Source organism: Nuphar pumila, chromosome 2 (assembly GCF_984573655.1).
Source record: "Nuphar pumila chromosome 2, dmNupPumi1.hap1.1, whole genome shotgun sequence".
Lineage (NCBI taxonomy): Eukaryota > Viridiplantae > Streptophyta > Magnoliopsida > Nymphaeales > Nymphaeaceae > Nuphar > Nuphar pumila.
The window spans coordinates 24,493,317-24,511,154 of NC_143250.1; the positions used below are offsets into that span (position 1 = coordinate 24,493,317).

At 35.1% G+C, this 17,838-nt stretch overlaps 1 protein-coding gene across 1 annotated transcript; it reads left to right on the forward strand.

The window, feature by feature from the left end:
* Positions 1–2,020: 2,020 nt before the first annotated feature.
* Positions 2,021–4,483, forward strand: LOC149845049 (5-amino-6-(5-phospho-D-ribitylamino)uracil phosphatase, chloroplastic-like). The gene is made up of 2 exons (XM_089995470.1): positions 2,021–2,163; positions 2,878–4,483. The coding sequence occupies exon 2, from the start codon at positions 3,073–3,075 to the stop codon at positions 4,216–4,218; it is 1,146 nt and encodes a 381-aa protein (XP_089851596.1). The 5' UTR covers positions 2,021–2,163; positions 2,878–3,072; the 3' UTR covers positions 4,219–4,483.
* Positions 4,484–17,838: the final 13,355 nt, after the last annotated feature.

Genomic DNA, 17,838 nt, shown 5'->3' on the forward strand with positions numbered 1-17,838 from the left:
GACCGGGGATGGACTTAAGATTTTCCCTGTCCCCGTCCCAATCTCCGCCTAGCCCTGCCCCGTCCCCAATCCTTTAAGGGATGACTATAGACTAAGGGGAAACGGGGCCCCGCCTTGCCCTCGTTTGGACCAGGGATGGAGGACATGAAACGGGCATGGATTTGGAGGAGGGTGGAGGTTGAAATCCATTTGCGGGGGTGGAGACCTTGTCCCCCGCCCCAGTCCACTATCATCCCTACTCTGGTAACTCGGGAGCCGGTGAGATGCTTCGCTCTCATAAGAATAACAGAATTGTCCTTCGGAGCTTGTATCATTTACTCTCTCTAAGGTAGACCATGGGTCCGGTAACATATATCGTTTCTGAGATATACCCAAAACTTTAAGAAAGTGGTAACATATATTGTCTTTCACGTATACCTAGAATTTTTTGACAAAAGGTAATCCTCTAACATATACCATCTTTCAGTTTTAACCAACACCTTGAATCATAGGTTATTTGAGCGAAACTTAATCTTTTGTTTTTAATGCAACACATGTTACAACTAGGGTTTTTAAGAAAATGACCCAGCCCATCGATGATTCAGTAAAATACACCAATTTCAAGTACGATGCAGTAACGCACCCATAAGGTTTTCTCGGAAAACCAAAGGCTCGATGATGAGCCAGATGTGCCCAGTCACAAAAAGTCTATTTGCCCACTACCATCAATTGTCACATGAGGTTATGCCGAACCGTTTGAATGAAGTTTTTGCATAGCACTTACACATGCTATTTGTACCTTGAACACTAATTGATTTTGTGCAGTGGATAACCAATCTATATTTATCATGAAGTATCTCAAAACCAAGGATTTCCCTGTGTGCAATTTTACCATTCATGTGGGTATGACGAGCTCTATGATGGTCGGTTTCTCCTCGATCAATCCGCATGTATGAGATGCATATATATTTTGATAATGAAGTGTTTCTTTTTTTCTTTAAAAACAAATATTCCAATCGTTAACGACCAATTTGACATATCCACTATTTTTAAATATAAAAAATAGCGTTCATATTTTACATACCTCTATCTATATCAAGATCTAGATCTGATATTCTGATTCTTGGAACACTAGGTCCGGTCAGACTGGACCTGAAATGGCACAGACACCTCAAGTTCGGACCCGGTTTCAGGGCCACGGAATCCCACTCAGATCAACCCGTTGACAGACAGCCCAGCTAGAGGGCGATGCCTTACGACACTGACTGTTCGGGGTCCCAACGCCAAGCACGCTACCTCAAGGGGTAGGTGTCTTGACCTGTCGGCAAAATCCACGTGGCAGGGTGTTGGCCACCGATCTCTCTATGCACCCCTGGTCAAAGAAGAACAGCTTCAAGGATCAAAAAGATTAGTTTGTCCTAATTGTCATTCGTTAATAACCAAAACGCTTTTATTGACTGCATTAAAAAGTTCAACGAGAAATTAAACCCCTATCCTGAATGACAATGAAGCTGTTGTATCAGGAAAAGAGTACCACGTTACTGGGCACTTTCAGCATTAACGTATATGTGCAAAACTGCCAATGTATTGGGTTTAGTTCAATCCTATACTTTATTTTTTGGATACGGGTCTTTACATAGGATCCGAATGTTATTCAGATCAGATTTAGATTTCCTTAACCAGAGTAACTTTCCGTGGTCAGTATTTTTTGTGGGATCTATTTTCATGTTAGAATCATATCTGATCTATTGGAACTTTTTGTATTGCAAAATGCTTGTTCTTCAGTCTTCTTTTACGAGGTCCATAATTACCATATACATTTTGCATGCAAATTCAGCCACCTCCGCCAGGACTCCAAAGGGTATTTTGGTCAACTGAGATCAAAGAGTTTTGTGTGATTTTTAGTATTGAAAGAAGTAATTAAGTCATTCTACTCGTGATCAAGATAACGTGTCCGTGGACAATCGATACTTTGCGATGACTTCACCAGCGACAGCCGGTTCAAACATAACGTGTACATAAGCCACTCAAACAAAAGCAAGGCCATGGGAGAGGGAGAGGGAGAGGGAGAGAGAGAGAGAGAGCATCTAGATTCTGAAGTTCTGGTTTGCCGTGACATCTCTGAGATCTCTTCTGACCGTCCGATTCTCCCAACCAGATTTCTGACTGTTGGATCTGTCCCAGGTTCTATAGCATCCCCTTCTTCTCTGTATGTTGTATTTGTGTTTGGTTAGCGTTTGTAAGTCTGGTTTTGTGGGTTTTTTTTAGTCCATCAAACTCGATGAATTCCACCCCTTGGGATTTGTTGCCAATTTAAATTAGTGATTTTTTTAGTCTGAATTTGATGGATTGTGATTTTGCTTTTTGGGGTTGGAACAGAATTTTCTGTTGATTTTCCTTTTTCCCTTTCTTGGTTGATTAGGATTTAGGTAATCTTTTGACTGGAAAGAATTTGCTTTCATGTTTGAGAAAATCTCGGAATTGATTGAAAAATGGAGAAAAGGTTGTTGTTTGGAAACTATTGAGTTTGATGTTGATTTTGGAACGAAGGTGTCTTTAATCAATTTGATCGCATAAATATGCGAATTTTTTGCTTGGTACTACTCCAAAGAACCAGAAAATTGGGTTTTTTTTCCAAAATCTCGGGATTTGATTGAAAATAGAGAAAAGGTATTCTATTTTCTATTCAATGAGTATTTTCGCTTGGGTATTTATAAAGTATGGAGCTTGGTGTTGATCTATGATGTTTGTTGAAAAGGCTTGTCCTGTAATTGGTTCCATACATGTATCTGAATTTTGGTTTGTAAGAAGAAGAAATTTGTGATTTATATTTTACCTCATTCTATGATTTAGCTGGAGTAAATACTGAATTTTTTGCTTTTTAATGTATGAAAACAGTGAAAAACTGAAGTTGATCATCTAAGTTGTATAAGAAAGAAATTGTCCCCAAGGGAATCTTCTAATTATTGTTGGAACTAGGAAATCGTGGGTTTCTGGAATTACTGATAAGGTGAATTGAAGAGTATATTGGTTTCCGTTATTTTTTTCGATTATTGAATTAGTACATCAGGGAGGTGTTTCAATTGGTTAAGGATGATGGATTCAGTTGCTGCTGCAGCTCTAGTCGGTCACAGGCCAATGTATCGAAGATCCTGTGATAACCATGTTTGCTACAAGGATAAGATTCGATCTGGTTATTCTAGGTACCCCATGTTCATGTCTGATTTTGCTGGTCGAGATCTTGTGCCTGAACCATATGCAACAAATCTAAGGGTCAACATCAGAACCTGTCACAATGCAAAATCTGAAATCCGTGCACTTGCAATGGAGCTAACAAAAGAAGCCCAATCTTCTAGGGAAGAAGAAAATTTGTCTAGGTCTCTGAATTTTGCTACAGGAAGAGGTTTGAGTCCCAGACTGTGGCCACCACCAAATAAAGCCGATAACCCTTCATTGTCAAACCCATTACTTCGGCAAGAACGCATGGGTTGTGGTTGGTTAGGTGTCATATTTGAACTGGAAGGAGTTATGATTGAAGAAGCCTCAGATTTGGAGAACAGGTCTTGGTTAATTTTAGCTCAAGAAGAGGGTAAACAGCCACCTCCTGCTTTCATTCTGAGAAGAATGGAGGGGATGAAGAATGAACAAGCAATCTCTGAGGTTCTGTGCTGGTCAAGAGATCCTGCTGAAATGAGAAGAATGGGGTTGAGGAAGGAAGAGATCTATCAAAGCCTGCATGGTGGGTTTTACAGGATTCGATCTGGATCACAGGAATTTGCATTGAACTTGATAAAATATAAGATACCCATGGCTCTAGTGTCTACACGGCCTAGGAACCATTTAGAAACTGCACTGGGAGCTGTCAATATTGCAAGTTTTTTTAGCATTGTTGTTGCTGCTGACGATGTACACAGAGGCAAACCTGATCCAGAGATGTTCATTTATGCTTCACAACTTCTTAATTTAATACCTGAGAGATGTATCATCGTTGGAAACTCAAATTCAACCATTGAAGCCGCCCATGATGCTAAGATGAAATGCATAGCTGTTGCTGGTAAACACCCAATGTATGAACTAGGTGCAGCTGATTTGGTAGTCAGGAGATTGGATGAGCTTTCTATAGTGGATCTGAAGAATCTAGCTGATATAGAAACAGAATTTGAAGCCCAAGAAACAGAGTTGGAGTTGGAAGAGGATCCATCACCATCTACCTCTGTTGCTGTTGATGATCTATGGTAATCTTTGTGTACAAAATCTTTAAACTTAGTCTCATCTTTTTGTCAGAGGCATGCTTTGCATTTTATGCACTAGATTTTAGTGGTGCAACATTGTTGCCTCTCTGTATATAGAAAATAGAGGGGTTGTCTACATTGGACACCCTTCCTATTGTATGTACACTATACACAGTCGTTAAATGCTAATTTCGTGATGTACGATATGTAAAGCATCAACGTGAATGCCTTTCATCTATTACAACATAAATGTTAATACAACTTTGATTTCATCCTTATCTTCACCCTTTCCAGCTTCATTAAGTCTTTTCATATCGCCTGTATGTTATGTTGTATATGCATTGTTCTGCCCTTGCCTTCATGTGTCTTAACCTGATTATCCACAGTGATACTATTCAACTAACAAATGGAAAAAGTATTTGATGATCCGCCTCGCACATGCATGATAACTTGTGTGAGTATGCCGATGTGCATGTTCACGATCTTGGAGGGGATCATATGTTGGTACCTCTTGAATTTCATATGGTTTAACCTATTCAAATATTGTTACAAGAACTGTGTGCTGAACAATATGAGCGAAAATGATGTATATGCAATCTGGACAAGCACATTCAATTGTGGAACTTTTCCATGCCAATTCAATAGTAATAGTTGGTTTTCTAATGTTATGCAATGACTCAAACCAAATTTAACCTTATGTGGCAGTTAGCCTGTGATACTTTTATTCTTTCTAGAAACTTGTGGCTGATATTATCATTGTGGAATATATCACTAACAAGTGTTTGCTCTTTATACACATGACTCTGCACCAGGATATGCAAATACAAAATGTTTGCATGCCCATGCAATAGTTCTTGGAATGCAGACTTCTCTAGAACAGAATTTTCTTATAATCATCAATACCTTCTATTCTTTTTATTAAGTTATGATTGTTGACCATGTATAAAAGGATTGCACTGCTGAGTGCAGTAAGACACTAACTAAGACAAATGCGGGCGCAAAGTGGATTCTCAATAGCACCACCAAAATCTATATGCATGGGTTTTACATGCTATGGTGGTAGTCTGTGTATTAAAAATTTAATATAACAATTTGTAGGTTATTTTGCTATGGGAGTGGTTCTTATGCTTACACCAAATGTAGCAAGCCTGATTATAACTTAATTTCTTTGTTTTCTGAACACCCATGGACAAAGGAACCTAAAAAACAATGATGATATACTTCAGGGTGATTCTTATCTAAGGCATACCTATGTACAAAACAAAAAAGGCAACCACAGTGAATGCGGATGGCAAACTTTTATACAATAATGGAGGTTGCATCTGGGATACAGTTCAAACGCATATTCACACACAAATAAAAAACTGTTAATTGATATCTGAATTCAATCTATGCATACGAATCAAGTGGTTATAATGTTTGCCCCTCCTCTTTTCTCCCTTGTAAATGAGAGGAAAGGGTAGCAGGATCCTGGGGTTTAAGGGTTAACTAATTACCTGAATATTGGATCAAGGGTATAAAAGCTTAGCATGGGCATTGTCAACAATTCTGTTCCAAGTTAGGTGTATGTTTATCCCGTTGGTTGTAGGTGCTGTTTATTAATGATCTTTGGTTAAAGTTCAGATTGTAAGCATATATTTCTCTTCACATTTTTTTCTATTTAGGCTATATTTTATCTCCTCCAAATTTTTATTTGATTGATTTGGTCCACATTGATCATGTTTTAAATAAACCCATTATTCAAGTAAATTTCCTTAAATTTTACATATTTATGTTGAGTCTTTTTTATGGAGGAGAGTTTCTTGGTATCGTAAAGGCACATTTTGAACTGCCCCTGTTCTGATGTGAATTCAATCATTGTGTAACATCATTAATTGCAATATATTTTTGCTTTGTTTCCATGTGGATACCAATCAAGGCTCTTGAATGTGAGCTGGCTAGAACACGACTGCCTATAGCTGTTTGAGCATTATCAAACCATGAAACAAAGAAGAGGAAGAACCAAGTGAAAGGCACAAAGAGAAACTTCATTCACCTCAATAATGAATAGTTACAACAAATAAATGGGTAGACCAGTCTACTATGCTACAAGACAAAAATGGTTGACTTCTACAATAACTGTGAAAATACAAAAATACCTCTCTATATATATAAAGTAAATGGATAACACTCTGTGTAGTAAAACACATGTATTACACTTCTCAACACTCCCTCGAATTTGAAATGATGAAAGTAGAATCATCCCAAGTTTGTAAAGGAATGACTAAAAGTGTAACGAGGCAATGCTCTTTATGAAAATATCTGCAACTTGATCTTTTGAGTCTACATGTTCTAAAGATATAACTTCATGTGGAACTCTGAAATATTTGTAATGTAATTACACTCATATTGTTACAATATAAGGAAGTTCTGTCATTAAGTGAAACACAGCTTCTTAGAAGCCCTTTTATCCAAATATTCTGTTTAACTTGAGTTATGACTTTATATTATCCCCAGCTGTGGATAAAAGAACTCATTGTTAGTTTTTGTTCTAAAAAATCAAGGAACTCTCAAGAAAATACAAATTTTGTAGTAGAGAGATAAAGTCTGACTCTAAGGTCTGTATAGGAAGATGATGACAAGCGCATCTTAAAATGCATAGTATCTTTTACATATTAAAAATTCTTGAGCACAACAATGTAAACTGATGTAAGAAAGCTTATAAACTGACTGGCAACATGAACAACATAAATTATCTGTCTTTGGTATAGTCAAATATATCACTGGATCTTTTAGTTCCTCTCCATCTATAACCCTCAGTTTGACATTAGCTTCTATTAGAGAGGAAACTCTTCAGGACAAGATCAAGATTGGTTGCATACTTATGCTATGACAAGTAAAGTCCACCTCGATTCCCATGTCTCTTGTAATAATTATATCATCAACATATAGAAGTAATATGCACTTGTGAGATGAGGGTGAGAATAAGTCAATCTATAACTTAAAAACAAGCCTTGAGGCAATGGTTTGCAAAGTTTTCCAATGCTCTTAAACAAACAGGGATTCGTTAATCTCTTGCAGACTATTCATTATTTTCCTTGACAATAGTAGGAAAAGGGACTTTCATCCTTGATATAATCATCAATGGCAATGATGGAGTTACAACTACCAAATTGAAGGATTTTTTCAACTGCCATTTTCATATCAAAGACTTGGGGAAATTAAAATATTTCTAGGGAATAGAAGTGGCTACATCAAAACAAGGGATTTTTCTAAACCAAATGAAGTACGCTTTGGAGTTACACAAAGTAGGTAGTTATCTAGGTTGATGTCCATGCGAAATTCTTATGGAGCAACACCTCAAATTGGACCACACGGGTGATCTTCTCAATGATCTAACCTGACATAGAATACTTGTTGGATGACTTATATACTTCACCATAACTCATCTTGATATTACATACTCAGTCCAAATTTTAAGTCAATCTCATTTAGATGCGGCCATGAAACTATTGCGCTACTTAAAAAATACCCCAAGACAAGGAATATTGCTACACTGATTATTGAATCTCACTTGCCACATTGATTCAGATTGGGCAAGTTGCCCATTCATTAGAAGGTCCATGACAGAATATTGCACTTTTCTGAGAGATGCCATTTCCTGGAAAACTAAGAACCAACAAGCAATGAGGTGACATGGCTGAAGTTCCTACTTGCTAATTTCAGATTTCCTCACAACCAACCAGTCATACTATATTGTGACAATAAGTTTGTGTTACATATAGCTGCCAACCTAGTTTTTCACAAACGAACAAAGCATATAGAGCTTGACTGTCATTTTATTCGAGAGAAAATTCAGCAAGGGTTGAATACCACAAAGTTTATTCTAAGAAGCATGTGCAGATATCTTCACAAAGGCTCTTGTGTGGATCAATTCCTATAGCTTATCTGCAAGTTGGGCATGATCAATCCTTATGCTCCAACTTGAGGGGGAATATTGAACTATATCCAAAAGGAGCTAGAAGGATAAATGGTGACAATTAAGGATGGTTGGCGAAAAATCAAGGATTCAAGATCTAAAGATTTGAAATCAGTTTTGAAATCTTTCTCATTTTATAAATTCCTCATTTGTAGCTTATTGTAACTGTTGGATATCCTCATCCCTACAAGTCAAACTGATCTTTGAAAAAGATTTTAAAAATAACTCGTCTCTGTTTTAAAATGCAGAAAAATTTTGAGGAACGGGACTCGTCTGTCGGTACGAAGTTCAACCGTTCTTGGCATCATAATCAGGGGTAATCGCACCAAGGATCAATTATATGCTTTGTTTTTTTCAACTTGTCTAAATCAATATTTTATTTCTAAATACACAAAGAATCAGGCATGTGCTATGACTTAGAAAAATGCAGATTGAAAACATGATGTATGCTTCAAATATTGAAAAATACTTGGAAAAGTGATGATTGAAAATCGTGAATCACATTGGAAGAATACTTTTGAAGAAAAGGAAAATCGATTTCTGAAGAAAAATAAACCTTTTTGAGAAAATCAGATTCTGGAGAAAGACTTAGAGAAAATCGATTTTTGTTGAGATTGAATAGGAAAACATCAAAAGATATGGGTGTGTGGCCCTGTGAAAGTCTTTTCATGATGCAGTCTAACCTAGATGAATGAATGAATGCAATTGGCAAAAATATTTTCTCAGAAATTTGAGGAAAATCTTTGAAAAAGAGATTTTTGTGCCTTATAGAATTTAGATGAAATAAATTCTTTACGTATCCCTGACTATGGCCACGAATACATATTGAATATATCTCATTTGATTCTAAAAGAGGTAAATACTTAAAAAAGCTTGAAAACTATGCTATGATTTTTTTAAATGCCTAAGAGTGTAGGTCATTTGTGGCTTAAAAAAAGATGATAAATCTTGGTTTTGTTCGTATTCTGATTATGACTACAAATACAAAATTCATCGAGTTTATCAACTCCTTAGAAGCTAGTGCACGTGTCATTCATGTAAACCATAGTGGATTTGAATGTGTATGAATCATCATCCATCACACATTAACATTATTGAAAAATACACTATATGCAATACAATCCTATTCTAAGCAGAAAATTAAATTCTTATTTCAATATTTATAATTTACATCAACAATAAATTAAAATAAAGAAAATACAGTCTTAAATGTCCATGCAAAACTAGCAAACTTGTTAGTGAAGTTATGTCGGCTTTTCACGATTTATCCAGTAATATCTGAAAATTGATGGATGTATCCTGATATAAGCCTTTTTTCATGTTTTCCTGGGATAAACATAATAAAAGATGATGCAAAATTAAATCAATAATAAAAATAAATAACTTTAAAACTCAGAATTTTAGATAAAATGATCAAAATGCCCATGAAAACAAGACTATGGCCTTGAAATTAGAGTTTTCAAAAAAGATTTTTGTAAAACTTTTAATTTAGGGATCAAACGGATTCAGTCAATACCAAATCGGGTGTGAAGCACCCTAGCATGATTATGAACATGATAAAACCCTAAAAATATAAAACATTTCCTAAAAAAATTAAAATATCAAAAAATTATCAATTTTTGCCCGTGTTTCAGTTGAATCGGGACTCCCCAAGCATCCTGCTTTTATGATTTAACTAAATAACCTACCAAATAGATTTAAAAATTAACAAAAATTGACATGTATACTTCTAATAACCCTAAAATTAAACTGAAATTGAAAAACAGATTTTTGATACTATTTTAATATAAAAATTAAATAAAACCTAAAAACATGCGATTTTGCCCGCAAATACGTACCTGTCACAGTGTCAGACCGAAATCGAGTATCAAACCACCATAGAAATTTATAAAAATTTACAGAGAGAAACTAGGCAGATTAACAAAAAAAATTCTTTTTTATAGATTTGGAATACAATCTTCGGTTAGGGAGATATGATTCTGGCAACCTACGCTTGATTCCGGCGAACAGATAATGGTTCAAAAACAGACAGTTCTGATTTCGGTTTAATTAAAAATATCATACAGTGTTCAAAAATTATAGAAATCACACTGATAAAATTAGACATTCTTCTGAATCCGTGACTTTTTACGGATTGTCAATCACATCTTAAGTTAGGGAGATACGATTCATGTAAGTTGACCTAGGGCTAAAACCATACATAACGGTCACTGTGAAACTGATTCTGATTTCTGACAGAGAAAAAATAGCATACAACTATAGAAAAATTTAAAAAATTTATAGGATATACTAGACATCATAATGGACCCACTGCTTTTTACGGATTGTCGATCGGATCTTCGATGAGGGAGATATCGCTTCGACAAACCGTACCTGATTTTGTACAACGTTTTAACGGTACCAGAATCAGAGTTTGGTTTTTAAAGTTTTTAGCAGAGTTATAGAACTCAAAATAATCCAATTTTTTTATGGAAAGTCACTAACACATACACGGTTTAACCCTAAAAAAATCAGAATTTATTGACAGGAAAATGCATATGAAATAACATTGTTCCCGCATGCGTGGAATCAAGAATGCATATTATTAGTAAAGTGCATGAATAAACCTAATTTAAGCCTGTAAAAACCATTAAAAAATGAAAATAATGCAACGAATCATGTTTTGATGCTTAAACACATAAAATAAACATTAACATGATAAAATAAATAAATAAAAATCAGAGAAAACAAGGTTGAAATTTGATTTAGTCACTAAAAGAGGGATCTCATCTATTGAACGGTCGAATCTCGATCTTTTTTGGGCGTTTAGCATAATAAACAAAAAGTAAACATTGTTAATGGATCAAAAACGTGTAAGGGACCATCAAACATTAGTTGATCATCATCTTGAGGCCCTTGCATAAATTTTTTTTTTAATAAAAATAAGGGAAAAACATGCTAAAAGGGGCGACAATGGTAAAAATATAAATAAATAAAGAGAAGAAGATGACTCACCTTGGGGACTGCAGCAATGGAGGAAGGATAAATGCTTGAGGGAGAGAGGGCCACGAATTTTAGAGAGAGAGGGTGAGAGAACATGTGGAGGTTGACCCCCTATGGCCTCTATTTATAGAGTTTCATTAGGTTAGATTTTTTAGAGTTTTATTTTCTCAAAACTCTTCCTAATTAACTTAATTAAGGGGGGCAGTTTTGGTTCAGTGTTCTAACCTAACAAGACACTAATTAACTAATCTAATTGAGTCCTAACTAGCATAAAACAAATCCAAATATGACGTCACCTATTGTGGGCCCACATTTGATTTTAAAAGCTTTAATTTGAAGGTTTTAAAAATGATGTTTTAAAAAGTGAAAATAAAGGTTAGTTTCTAAAATCAATTTTGATTTATTTAAAATTCTAATTCAATTAGAACACTAACCAAACTTGAACTAGCCTAGACTTCTTCAAATGTGGTGCCATCTACTCTTGAGCCCCATTTGAGTTTTCAGAAAACAATTTTAAAGTTTGAAAATAAAAGGGTTAAAAATAAGATTTTCAAAAAGGGTTAAAAATAAGATTTTCAAAAAGGGTTTAAAATAAAAGGTGAAAATCAAAATTCTAAATCCTCTAGAGTCCTAGATAAATTAAGAATCTCTCGAATGTGGTGCCAGGTATGTGGGCCTCGTATTTGAGTTTTTGAACAGGTTAAAATAAAGGTTAAAAAAAGAGTTTTTAAAACAGATGGGAATAAAAGCAAAGGATAAAATTCGAGACAATTAGAGTCCTGAACCAACTGAAACTCTTGACTACAGTCCTAAAATTTTAAAACTCTTAAATTTTTGCTTTTTTAAAGACAAACAAGTAGATTTTGAAAGATCTTCTCAGATATTAGTAACAATGAACAAAAAGATGAAATCAGGGTCAAAGTCCTAATCAACTGGGACTCTAGGATAGAGTCCCAAAATTTTGAAACTCTTAGAATTGAATCTGTTTTTGAAAAATAAGTGAAATAAAAGTAAAAAGATAAACAGAGTCCTAGTCTGACTAAAACTCTAAAATTTTGGGCCAAAATAAAAGAAATTGAAAGATTTTCTTAAAAATAGATGAAAATTGAAATGCGAAATATAATCCTAGTCCTACTGAAACTCTGTGATAGAGTTCTAGTCTGACTGAAACTCTAAGATTTTGGTCAAAATGCAAGAAATTGACGAGGGATAAGACTACCTCTGGCTTAAAATCAAAATAAAATTTTGAAAAAGGTTTAAAAAGTAAAAAGACAGAGTCCTAAGTCAACTAAAACTCTAAAATTTGAGAAATTTGGATGAAGGAATCCAGAAGCGACACCACCTAGATGGGTCTCATCTGAGAATTGAGATCAATTAAAAAATGATTTTAAAATGAATCCAGATCGCTTTCTAAAAAAATATTTTAAAATAAAAGAATATAAGATCCTAGGGGTTGGTAAATGGAAAATATCGATCTAAAACCCAGGTATTTGAAATTGATTTCGAAAGAAAAGTTTTAAAACTCAAATCTGGATTGAAGATTTTGAAAAACAAGAGTGCTGAATCTCAAAAATGATATGCAATAACATGCAATGCGATGAAATGACATGAAATGACACAAAATGATGCGAAATGATATGAAATGAGATACAAAAGGCAAAATCTAGATGAGGGCTTTGAAGTCCCGGCCCCTTGGGAGAGATAAATAATTAAATATTTATGTTCGATGGCAAAAATTGACTATTGAAATTTAGCCAAAATACATATTGAATCTTGAAATATTTGAATTTTGGGCAAAATTACAGCTTTGAATAGCCCTGTCTCAGATGTCGACCAACTGGTTCCCTAAAGGATTTAAAGAGCGGCCCCAGTGGCAAGACGAAAGGGTTTGTGAACGAAGGTGAGAAATTTTGGGTGTTTACAGCCACCTTGGAAGAGATCTTGTTTCTTTTATGGAATGATACACTATATTCAGAGGTTTCAATTACTTAACAATGTGCCACTTACATATTGTTCCCTGTCCTTTCTACATGTTTTTTTGTCTCTTACCAATCTCATGATCAGTGCATTCTTATCTAATAAGTTTTTGGGTTGCATGTAAAGATTTTGACAAGGAATTATGAAAGTGTGATGAATAAAAAAAAAAGCTAAAACATAATAATTATCATTCACATACTTTAAGCTTCTAGATTGAGTCGGTGTTTGGAGCCAACTTTGTTGAGGAATTGGATGGAGGCACTTTCAACCCGGTCGGCACAAAGAGGTTCCGAGTTTGGTTCATCAGAATGATATGCATGCAAAACTGAGGAACGAAACTAACACAACTAAAATGAAAAAAAAAAAGAAGCAGCCATAAAATTAACTTACAAGGGTTTGTCTAGGAATCTTGTGAAGGAAAAAGCATGACTCTAGGATATTAAGCAAATTCTATTCTCATTAAAAATCCATAATTATATTTCCCAACAATAATCATTCATTCACCATCAATCCTAACTCCTTCCAATTCTATTTAATAAAATAATAATCCTTAGAGCTTTAGCTTCATGACTAAGTAAGCTGATAATTTGGATATCTTGGATATTAAGTAATCTAAATACCAAAATATGATGGCCAATGCACTAGTACGAACTGGATGAAAAATACAGATCTTGGTCTAAACCATGGTTTGAAATACCAAGTCTTTGGCCAAAAAATCTCAACCGCTTATATAAAATTCAATGATACCCTGAGAATCTGCATAGGCTAGATGCTTATTTTGATAGAAGGCGAGGAAAGGCTTCATATTCCTTTTCGGGTTGTAAGAAAATGCTTGAAAATGTAGATACGCTGCTTTGAGTTCCTTTTTCACTTTTCTTGTTTTTTTCTTTTTTCTTTGTTTGGGGATAGGCCAAGGAAAAACTCTCATCACTGACTACATGTTGGCAGGCCACTGGTTGGTAAAACCTTTGAGGTCTCCCTTGCCTATTAGAGAGTAGGCCTAGCTTCAACCATGCGGCAAGGGATGCCCTGCATGTAAACTAAAGCCATAAAATGAGGGACTTATTTATAGCTATCAAAACCTCAAATAATTACATTTACAAAAATTATTCTTTTAAATCTTGATATCTATATCAAGGTTGTTAAATGCGATGAGGCGAAGCGAGGCGTTGAGCCTGCGCTTCGCCTCTGAGGCGCAGTAAGAGAAGGACCACCCGCCCAGCTGGTACGGAAGCGAGGGATATGCCGGTCGTCTGGTGGTCAGAGAAGACTGAGCAGCAGCTGCAGCACAGCAACTCCGGTGGTCGGTGGTCACAACTGGTCGGAGGTTGATGAGGGGCGCATCACAGCAACGCCTCAGTACCTTGAGCGTGTGCCTCGCCTCTGAGGCGTACGCTGCAGGTACTGAGGCGTACTCCTCTCACAACACTGAGTATCCCTAACTAGGGTAGTAAAAGTAGCAAGAATTACAAAGATCTTAACAAAAACACGTGTATCTGCTCTCATCATCACATATGAACGAGAGAGGGAGAGAAGGTCATCCCTTAGTGGACCTGATACCATTATCATTAGGCTATGTTTGGGAGCCTTTAGTTGGAGATGTATTGCTTTTTCTCCTGGTGCTCCCATGCTCTTTGCTGTTTGTGAGCAGTGTTGTTGTCAAAACACTGTATTGGAAAAATGGCATTGGTAGCCCCTGCACCACATTTCAACACCATACACAAGAGGATGTTTTTGACAACTATATCCTTAATACCACACTTTCGCAAAATCATAATTTGCACGGAAACAGTCTTTCCATCTCAATGCAAGGCTCCTAAATGGAACTTAAGCCTTATCTTGATTACGTGGGGTCCAGTTTACTAATCTTTTTATTTTTTCTTTCCTTTCATCTAGAGTTACAAAATGAGTCATCTACTCATTTTGCAATCTTTGATATATCTCTTTATGATTTAAAGTTTTCATTGGTTTGATTTCTTTTCTAATTTCTTTTACATTGTGGAGCTTATTGTAATTTGGGGTTTTATGTAACATGTGCACACCATTTTAAACACCACCTTTTTTTACTTTTATTAATAGTGTTTCTTGACATTTCTTACCCTTTTTTCCCCTTTTTATTTGAGTAGTTTTGCCAGACTCAACACCCACCTAACATTAAGTAGGTTTAGACCTACCATTGTATCTTCATTTAGGTAATCCCTTCTCATAAATAAACATGAATTTAATTTGGATACTTATAAATGAGACCGAACTCCTTTCCAAAGATTGATTAAGGGTAAAATATTACATATTTTTCGGTGGGCAAGATGGAGGATTCAGTACCTACCCAAAATTTCATTAATTAATAAAAAAAACACATTTAGCTTATGAAAAAATGAGATATGACCTGATTAAGCTCAAGTATTAAGTATAATGACCGATCCGGCCTAAGCTAGGTCCAATTGGACCTCAACCCAGTCCTAGTATTGTCAGCTCAATGTTGCATTTAGCTTGATCCAACCCGTTGACAACCCTAAGTAAATTGGTGCACGTCCTCTCATATGTGCAGATTTCAATACTCAAAGAGAAGTCTGCTTTATTGAAAGACATCCAGCATGGTTTAACTACTACGTTCGATGGGTTTCATTCTTTTATAGTGTACTAGTAGGACGGCCTGTCCAAGGGTTGGGCTCTAATGAGAAAACTCAAGTACATAAAACTTGAATAGAAGTTTAATATCCAAACATAATGATAAGAGATAAAAGAATGAAAATAAATAAATAAAACATAAAGAACAGAATTTTATTTGAAAAAAAACTTATATCATTGAGTATGTCATATAATTAATGGCATTCATCTTGTAATTTTCATTACTTTTTTGGATAAATTGCAAATGAGAAAAAACTTTTTCATTTAAGAAACACTAAAAATAGGTACACCAAAGGAGATCTAGGTCAATCTTCTTAATTAGTAAATTGGCCAATGTCAAATTAGATACTTAAATTATGGGCTGGGTCCTCAAGAATTTAAATGCCAATCTCAACAAACAAAAGACAAAATCAAGGCAAGCGCACTTAATAGATCTTCCTATTATTCTTCATTAATAGTATCATGGAGGATTAGTTCATGTTGAAATCCTGAATTCAACAACATTTGGGTATGAATGCAAATAGAGATGCATGTCTAAATGAGATCAACCCAGATGATAATAACCAACTAAACCATTAATGTTGGATATTTTATATGGCCATGCATAACTTTTTAATGAAATCCATGTATAATCAAATATGACATTGATTATGTTCATAAACTGTTATTTTGGTATTGCATGCAACTATGACTTATGCAAGATCTTATCTTGGTTTTACCAGTTTTGGTTATTGGATGAACTCATCTGAAAACTTATATAAGTTGTATCAATTTGGACACAAGAAAAAAACCTAACCCAAAGAACATTGAATATACTACATTTATTGTCTCACAAATTAGGTTAGGGGTGTAACGCCCCAAAATTTCCAACTTTGAAAATATAGAATTTTAACCACAATTTTTTTTAAATAGTACAACAGATATAATTTGTGTTTTAAAAGGTTGGACAATCTCGGTGGGTTGCATAAATGAAATACATGCTTAAAATATAAATTTGTCATCATCTCACAAATTGAAAGAAATCATTTTCATTCCATATGTCTCACATAGTTTGAAATATTATAAATTTCCAAATATTAATAAAACATCTCATTTATAATGAGATACCCAAAAGCTTGTCCAAGATCGTCAGGTTAGTTAGAAAAGGATGGTTCATGGTCTCGCCGTACACTGCGCTTTCACACTACATCATCATTCATCACCTGCGCCTTATGAAACGAGGTCAAAACTCTTACGAGCTGGTAAGCAAATTCATATAACATGCATCATGATAATTAATCAAATATTTATCGTGGATATCATAACATGCTTCATGAAAGTCATATAATTCAAGATGTAACACTCTAATTTTTTAAATCAAAAATTTAGAATTTTTTTTAATGTAATAATGCAACGGCTCATCAACAGATTGGTTTCAACCGTACCAAGTACTAGACGGCCGGCGTGAGTGCAAGCCTGAGCATGTCTTAGCCTCCTAGTACCAGATCCAGTACGAAACTACCGTCAAAGAATCTGGTTGAACCATTACATATAAGAAATTATTAAAGCCAACATTTCATCATTGGTCTTGCCTTAACCGAATTAAGCTCTAGGGAGTCAGCCTGGGCATGCATTGGCATTTAATAGCTCCATAGAACCAAGTTCAAAATTAAAGCATTCAAATGACAAAAATCCTTAAATTATTACTTTTTCAAAAAATACAGCAGAAACTCTTTTTAAATACGGTTCAAGCCTTGGGTGGGTTACATATACAACACACGCGTATGAAACTAGAATAATTAAATCAAACCATGCATTTGACAAATCAAACACTAGTCGCAAACTTTATTATAGTTAACAAGACTTAATCAAATAAATAATTATCAAAACATTAAGTCCCCTCGAAGTCATAAAGAAACTATGATCCTCTTGGTGCCACTCTGAGCTTACAGTCATCATTCATCAGCCTATTCATTACCTGAAATATTATAAATAGAGACATAAGTCTACAACCTCAGTAGGTAATCACCAACACACGTGAACACAATTATCTCAATCGCATAAATAAGCATCCTACACCCAAAGTTTTTCTTTTTCCCACCG

Excerpts from the sequence above, each read along its gene's own strand:
- LOC149845049 (XM_089995470.1), top strand. The coding sequence starts at position 3,073 with ATGATGGATTCAGTTGCTGCTGCAGCTCTAGTCGGTCACAGGCCAATG.